At 46.3% G+C, this 8560-nt stretch overlaps 1 protein-coding gene across 3 annotated transcripts in view; it reads right to left on the reverse strand.

Moving 5' to 3' along the window:
- The window catches only part of Daam1 (dishevelled associated activator of morphogenesis 1), a 158284-nt gene that overhangs the window by 16037 nt on the left and 133687 nt on the right, over positions 1 to 8560 (reverse strand). For all 3 annotated transcript variants that reach the window (XM_005343179.3, XM_013346226.2, XM_005343178.3), the window contains 4 exons: positions 7567 to 7651; positions 3275 to 3381; positions 1682 to 1770; positions 710 to 878 (listed from right to left, as the gene is read on the reverse strand). In XM_005343179.3, coding sequence (XP_005343236.1) covers positions 710 to 878; positions 1682 to 1770; positions 3275 to 3381; positions 7567 to 7651 — 450 coding nt within the window. The remainder of the gene's footprint in view (positions 1 to 709; positions 879 to 1681; positions 1771 to 3274; positions 3382 to 7566; positions 7652 to 8560) is intronic.

The following is an 8560-nucleotide window of genomic DNA, read 5'->3' on the forward strand; positions in this document are numbered from 1 at the left end:
TTAATAAATAAATAAATAAATAAATAAATAAATAAATATTGACTTATTTGTGTATCTGTGCACACATGTACACACATGTGAAATGGCATGTTGGTTTGGGTCGGAAGACAAATTGTGGGAGTCAGTTTTCTCCTTCTGGCAGGTGGTTCCACAGACTGAACTCAGGTCCTCGGTCTTGGGGCAATCATCCTTACCCACCGAAGCACCACACCAGCCCCATGAGTTACTTATTCATTTACTCATTTTAAAGATAGCCAACAATAAAAACCCTTGGCAGAGATCAGCAACCCTCAACCTATGAGTTGCAACCCTTTTGGGGGGGGGGGGTTTAACAACCCTTTTACAGGGGCTACCTAAAACTATATAAGCACAGATATTTACATTATGATTCAAATATAGTAGTCAAATTATGGTTATGAAGTAGCATCAGAAATAATTTTAGGCTGGGTCACCACAATGTGAAGAACTGTATTAAGGGGGTGTCAGCATTAGGAAGGTTAAGAACCAATGGAATAGATGGAGTCCCTATGCACAGATGAAGGATAAAGGACAACCCCTGGGAACTGAGGGTCGCAAGAGGAATAGGAGGGAATGGAAGAGCAGGCGCCCTGAATGCCCGAGACTGTGGTGTCCAGGTGGGCACCATAAAGGTCACATCCTACCTATAAAATCCCCCAGGTGCGCCAAGTGCTGGAGGCACCACACTTACTTGTCAATACTGGATTTCGTGTCTGCAATCTTGTTGAGGCTGGAGATCTTGAATCCATATGCGTTGCCTCTTTGTCCTTTATTCATGTAATTTCCAAAAGCCAAAACCACCTCTAGGAGCTGCTTGAGAGCACTGCTCCTGAACACCTCCTCGGAGCCAGAACGGATCGCTTCAGAGCAAAACACACCAAGTACAATGGTTACAGCCAAGCTTTCACCTATGCCTGTCCTGAGCCCAATATCCTCACAGACAATGTGTGTCTCTGGTGTGTCCCTGGTCTGTGACTGAGCACTCTGAAAACATGCAAACGAGAAGCACAGTTAACCGCTAACACGTAAGAGGTCCACAGAGAAGGGCAGGATTCCTCTCCTCTCTCGGCTCTTCTCAGGACTGACTCACCAGCCTTAAGCATTTAGGAATAGAACACACACATAGAACTCCACTCACTTCCAGCATTCCTTTGCCACCCTCCCTTGCCTCAGTGCACCAATTCTGCTGATGGAGAACTGCCGTTTGTTACACTGATGGCTTGTGGGTACTAAACCAGAGATGGGAGCTCAGACTGTCTCTGCTGTACGTTCTGTAACTGTGCTCTTTAGTGCCACCCACATCGCAAATGTCTGTAAACATAACAGCCTAAAAACCTATCCTTAGACCCTAGGCAGGCACTGATGTGGGAATGCTAACCATAGGTTCAGTGCTAGGAATGGCAAGTTCGGCCCTTGGCCACATGCATGTGGTCAAAACGGTGGCCCCTGGGGAAGCTCAGGAGGTGTGCAGGAGCTCCAGGGCCTAGGCCAGGCCAAAGTGGGCCAGGTGCAGACCTTATACGACCACCCACTGGAATTTAAGCAGATTTCAGCTAAACACCACCAAAGCCATTCTGTTTACTTTATGCACTTGGCTCAAAGTTGTACCTGGCACTTAAGACAAACACTATTTCCTGCTGAGTGCCCGGTGCCTGGGCATTACCTTCCACTTTGGGCTTCACTTCTGCCACACGCTCTGCAAACTTCTTTTTGAAGTACAATGATTGCAGTCTTTGCTGGTAATGATTAATCCTGTAAGAGCGAGGTGGGTTTGATTAACACTCAGGATGAGAGACCATTTCTCTAGAGCCTGCATGGAGTATTTGGGCGACTGCCTGGTGCCCTTCACTTCAAACTTCGCTCCCAATACCCACAGCTCTTGTGAAACGGAAGAGATAAAAAGGCGTGAAAATGTGAACTCTTCACTTTCCCCCACTCCTCTCAAGACTCTTAACTTTTCATGAAGTTTGGCCTTTAGCAAGACTTACAAAGACTTGTGTCTGTCATACACTCCCGGGACCCTCTCCCAGACCTTTCTGTCTTGCCATCAGCTCCCTAAGCCAGTCTCCTGAAGGCAGGCAACCATAGCACCTACAGGGAGCAGGGAACCTCCTGGTCTTTGATCTAAGCCTAAACTACAAGATTCTTGCTGCTGCTAGTGGGGGTCACAGTGCCTTTGCATGAAGCTTCCGAGACATGTTTAACAAGCTCATGATAGAAGTTTCAGTAGAGTGTCCAGAGATCAGCTCCTTCTCTAAAACCATTCTGTTTCCCCCAGTAGACCTAGGTTTGCAGCCCAGACACGCCCCTTATTAGGTGATCTTGAGAAAGGTCCACCTGAGTCTCCTTTTCCCTGAGGGTAGAAGAAGAGGAGACCTCTCTCCTGGAAGCCCCTAAGGCAGGGCTGCTAGGAAGGTTACATGTGAAAACACTTGCAAAAATCTGGACATGCTTGAGAAGCAACAGCTATTTCCGGTGGTCACTAGCTTGTCTACACTGAGGGCTGCAGGGTGTAGCTTCAAAATTCCAAAGCTATCCTTTGTTTAACAGTAGCCTCCAACATGGCACGTTCTGGGGGATAACAGAAGTAAATCTAGCCACAGCCGGAATGCAGAATGAGAGCCAGCTCTAGGCTGCTGGCACAGAGGGGAAGGGGTCTGCCCCAGAGGCTACCGGATTTCAGACCCCTGGCCCTTCTCTAGCATGGAATCAGTTCATCACTAGACCTGAAAAGGCAAAGAGACGAAGCTCATACACCAAACCCAATTACAGAACCGGACTGCTCCAGGGGGTTCCTGGGAAAGTGTTCAGAAAGCTTGCCGAGACCCCATGGAAGAGTACCGTGACTGATAGTGATGTTTGCCTATGTCTTAGTCATTGTGGGGGCTCAATGTTGACATCGCTAGAGTCTGTCATCCCCTCCCCTCTAACTTTTAAACAAACCTGAGATGTCAAGGTATTAGGGTTCTGAGCTATTATCCTAAGACATCAAAGTGTTAGTGAGAATGACCCAGGGAACTTTACAACACAATAAAGACAGAGCACGTGAGCCCACAGGCCCCAAGGACACTGGCTCACCCAGGGCAAGAACTTCCCCACAAGCAAAGAACACATTCCATACAGCTCCAATCTGGAAACATTTTAGAACTAAACCATACTGTAACTGGGTCAAGCTGTTTATCTAGAACTGAAGTTTAGAAGTAAGTTCCTTATTCAGGCAAAGGGCATCTCTCATTTCCAGGGTCTTCCAACTCACCGGCTCATCTCAAACAGGAAACGATCAGCCTTGGCCATCCTGTCCAGCTCGTGTTTATGCTCCTCTAGAAGGTCAATGTCACTTTTCTCAGGAACGAATTTCAAAAGCTAAAAGTACAAGCATGCATTAAAGGGTTAGAAAGGAAATCTTGGCAGTAGGTTTTTACCCTTTCAGCCAGTTTGCTACAAGATGGAACTCTAACATTTGCTGAGGGTACAAGCCCTGCTAGCTGGGGACCAAGGCATAAGGAACGGCTATTTACATGCTGACTTGATAGCAGCTTTAAGTTGGCCCAAGAAGCATTTTCTATTCTCTAGCACCTTCCAAATAAGAACTGTTGACATTTCCCACCAGTATGCTTAGCAGGGCCGTAGGGAGTCGACCCTCTCACTAGAAGGCCAGAAAACTGAGTCCCTGTGGAGAGAGTCAGCCTGCAGCCTGCATTACAGAGCATGCGCACATAATTGTCAGGAACAGAACCCAGGTTGCTGACTCCCAGAGTCCTACACATTTTTTTTCCTGTTATAGCATGGTGGAATGAATAATTACATTTGTGTTTTTCATTCCATTTGCTTATTTTTTTCTGTTCCTCTAATTCCACCTTCTTTGTTGTTTCAGGTAGAGCTCAGTGAGGGAAACGGTGGGAATATTATATTTTTATTTCATATTTTATTTTGGAGGATGAGAATGAGAAATGGGAGAAAGAGCAACAATATGGGAAGCTGAGTTGCTAGCCTGTGTGTCTAATTGCTGTTCAAAGCACACACATTTGCAGGGTTGTGTTTGTGCATGCAGGCTGGTTTCTAGATCAGATGCTTCCCTCCCCCACATCAAAATGAGATTCTCCCCATAACGTGATGTGACTTGAGGTACTCATTTGATAGGCTTTCAGATGTGAGCTGGAACTCATGAAAGGCAGTTGGTCTAGGAGCCGCCTGCAGAAAAGGAGAACTGGCATTACAGAGAAGAAGGCGCTGCTGGGAGGCGGTACTCCACTAAGAATATGTTCGGGGCTGAAGAAAACCCGCACTCAAGGGATGAGGACACGGGGAGGAGGAGCCTGGAAAGGAGGCAACAGAGGTTCAGTTTGAGAAGCTATGTGGAATCACATGTCTGTCTAAGACAATGTTTACTATGGAGTAAGTGGAAAGGAGGCAACAGAGGTTCAGATGGAGAAGCTATGTGGAATCACATGTCTAAGACAATGCTTACTATGGAGTAAGTGGCATTCATTTCGGACATCAGCAAGAAACCAGTGAAGAGAAGAGGTGCCAAGCGTCCTCTGGCTTGGGTGACAGAGAAGCTGCAATGTCCTCAGCAATGGCAGTTTAAGAGAGGTGAAGAAGAGGAACAACAGTGGACGAGTAGACAGGAGGAGAGGACGAACTGGCTGTCCAGAACCTGGAGTCCCACGAAGAGAGAGACAGCAGCACTGGGTGTGCACTCACTAAAGATGGAGAGCTCAGAGAGTGAGCTAGCAGCCAATCCAGATGGGCTCCTGACTAGAAGGAATGGATGTTCAGGGCATTAGGAAGGACAGCTCCCTTGCCCTAAACGCGCAGAGGGGAGATAAATGAAAGCAGATGCCAGGTATGTTTCTAGGCATTTCTGTTGCCAGGCTCAAATGGTGACACCGAATAGGACATAGCTTCTTATTCTTCCTCTGCATAGGGAAGGTTGTAGCACAAGGAGAAAAGAAGATGAAGGTGTTCCTTTCCTTTTAGTTTGGAGTTTTGTCTTCTACGCTAGGGACCTCACTTCTGGTTTAGACATACTTCTCCCCTTTGCCAGGCTTGCCACTGGTCTATGATTAGGGAAACACCACCACTCCATGTCTTCTGTGACTTCCAAGAGCACAGGAAGAGGCATGTGGAAAGCCTCAGCCCTTTGCCAAGCAGAGGCAAGTGACACACTGCATGGGGGTGGTTTCCCAGGGGAACGGAGCTAGAGAAGCACCTGGAAATGGGAAACATGCATTCTGAGAAGAGGGCTCACTGACTTCAGCCACAGCCTACACAGCAGCCACCAGCAGTACGCAGCACAGAATGCCTGTGATCCTCATGCAGACCTACACAAAGGCAGCATACAGCATGGAATGCCTGTGGCCCTCATGCAGGCCCTACACAAAGGCAGCATGCAGCATGGAATGCCTGTGGAACCTCTTGCAGGCTCCATACAAAGGTAAAGAAAAGCTGGGATAGACATCGGTCTCGAAGAGAGGCACGTGGAAGAACACCAGGCAGAAGGACAGTATAAAGAGGAGGGAAGGAAAGAGCGTGGGAGCGGAGCAGAGAGCAAGAAGCTCACAGAATTATCAGGAGAGACCAGGTCAAAAATGTCCTTGGCCAGATGCTGCATCAGTGGACAGACTGTCTCCCTTGTTTATTTGGAGTATGTCTTATTTGCACCGCAAGCCCTTTTGGCAGAGCTTTGCAATCCTTTCCCTCAAGGAGGAATTTTGCTGGATGTAGTTTCACAGTAAACAGATCCTGTAGAATTTTAAGCAAATGGCCTTGTCATAGAGGCTAAGGCAGAAGGACCAAAGCAGCTTTGCACACAGTTCTTCACTCCTAGAAGTGACTTGAAGGTGGGATCCCCCGGAAGCTGGGGCAGCTGTGTGGTGAGAGGAGGAAGAACAGGGATCTGGAGACACCTCTGAACTGGGGGCGGGGGTACTTTAAACTGTGCATTCACATGAAATCACAGGCAACATGAGGAAAGAGTCATTAATTATTTTGAAAATTAAAAAATTTAAACGGCAGCCTGATAAGTTGCTCTGCTGCCAAGTGTGAGGGTCTCACTCGGGACAACTCCAGCAGCAGTTCTATCCTGTTCTGAGTCTGTTGTCTTCCATGATTTCAGTGGCAAAATGCACACAAAGAAGGAGGGACAATCCACGAAGAGTGATCTCACCACTCCAGACACAAGACAGCCTAGACTCTCAGAGCTGAGTATGTACACGGTTGCTATGGTGAGCCTGTAGTCATGGTTGCTGGTACCCACAAATGACCTGCAGTGAACCTGGCTCTGACAAACACAAACCTTAGACCCGATTACTCAAAATCCAATTGTGTCCCAAGGATGAGAGACAGAAAGGAAGAATATCCTTACAGCCATTGGTTACCACGGGACAAAAACAGATAAAAATTCTTGGAATATGATATAGTCAGACATACATGATATAGTCAGAGTGGCTAAGCAGAAATGCAGCAGAACAAATCACCCATTAAACTGGGTAAGATTTCTATCTGGGACACTTGATGTGGGCTACCTATGTGTAATTACCACAGGCTAGCCCTGGAGTTGTGATTTACTGCCATTTATGACACAAGATGCCACATATAAAAGAGACATGAATTAGCTTCGGGAAACAACTCAGTCCCCATAGGACAGGTGTGACTGTGCAGAACAGGTGTGACTGCATAGAACAGGTGTGACTGCGCAGAACAGGTGTGACTGAGTAGAACAGGTGTGACCGCGTAGAACAGGTGTGACTGCGCAGAACAGGTGTGACTGCATAGAACAGGTGTGACTGCATAGAACAGGTGTGACTGCATATAGAACAGGTGTGGCTAAGCATAACAGATGTGACTGCCTAGAACAGGTGTGACTGTGTATGTAGAACAGGTGGCTACGCTGGGGATTTAGTAGAGGCTTTTGTGCTTGTAAAAATAATGAGCCAAAATGCAAATTTAGTAATAGTTCGCAGAGTAGTTTTTGATCTGAGTACTCATGAAATCTTTAACACTCCTTTGAAACACATTTTCCCACTAATCCCAGCAGATTTTTTATGAGATATTAAGACAATAATTTAAATGAAGCTTAAGGGACAGACTCTAACATTGTGGATCCCGGGCATTTGGCAGACTTGTTCAGGATCTTGTTTTATTTTTACTTTCAAGAGTGAGATAGAGTAGGGACTGGCATGCGGCATGGGAGCCTTCAGACACCAGAAAAGGGTGTTGGACCTCCTTCATCTGGAGTTACAGGTGACTGTGACTTAGTCACTCAATGTAGATTCTGGGAACTGGGGTCCTTAAAAGAGCAGCTAGAGCTCTTAATCTCAGAGCTATCGCTCTATCCCCATTTTACAACCTGCAAACTTCCTTTCTCAACTATCATTCTGGGGAACAATGAGAGAATAAAGACCCTTTAAGGAATGCATGGGGGTTAGGTTTGGCCTTCTCAATTCAGAGAGGAGACAATAATCTATTAGCAACAGCAGATTCTCTCAGTATCTTCTTGGCAGCTGATAGTATTATTTAGGCTCTGAAAGCTGTCTGGCAGCTCACCTGTTCTAACATGTCCTTGGGCAGATCCTCCTGTTCATCCATTGTTAGAATTGCCCGCTTGATTTCATCATTGGATAACTTCAACCTGGAGAAAGCACATTTTATCCTGTTAATAACATGGTTGTGATTGTCACATATTTTATCCTGTTAATAACATGGTTGTGATTGTCACAATTTAATACAAGATGACTCACTCCTCTACACCAGCTGCCATTTTCAAGCATGGTTTTTCTCAAAATCTCAGCCAAGGCTTATTTCTTGACAACAGAGAGAACTAAAAAAGGATTCTGAAACAGCTTCAACATTCTTTCAGGGCTCTTTAATGTTCTGCTGACACAGGGACAAGCTGCCACGTTCTATCGTCTGCCACGGGGACAAGCTGCCATGTTCTATTACTAGTTTCCTTAGGGAAAGCTGGAGGTGGGGGAAAGTGGGAATAACGGTCTTACATCCAGCACCCACAAACTGGGGGTAAGAGGAGAGAATTCAGCCTCTGACCTCACTGAATGTCAGGGGAGTTCCAGGGGTGCTGCCAGGTGAAAAATAGATTTTGATACGTTTGGAAACCATACACGTGCTTATAGAGTTGAGTGCATTATATATAAAATGAAATTCGTGATCACTTCATAGGTAAGGAATTTTCATATATTTAATCTCATTTAACTGTGAAAGTAGCTGTGACAGTCTGTTATTTGTTTGTTCTAATTAGATAAACAGGCTCAAGATGGCCAGGGATTTGCTCAGGATCAGACAGGAATTGATGGTATCAGTGGCCAGTGAGATGGCTCAGCAGGCAAAACGCAAGCAAGCTCAAGCCTGCTGATCTGAACTAAATGCCCGGAACCTGGGTAAAGGTGGAAGGGGAGAACTGACTCCACACAGTTGTCTGCTGACCACTTCAGGTGTGCCACAGACGTACCATACACTACAGGTGTGCCACAGACGTACCATACACTACAGGTGTGCCACAGACGTATCATACACTACAGGTGTG

Source organism: Microtus ochrogaster, chromosome 1 (genome assembly GCF_000317375.1).
Source record: "Microtus ochrogaster isolate Prairie Vole_2 chromosome 1, MicOch1.0, whole genome shotgun sequence".
Taxonomy (NCBI): Eukaryota; Metazoa; Chordata; class Mammalia; order Rodentia; family Cricetidae; genus Microtus; species Microtus ochrogaster.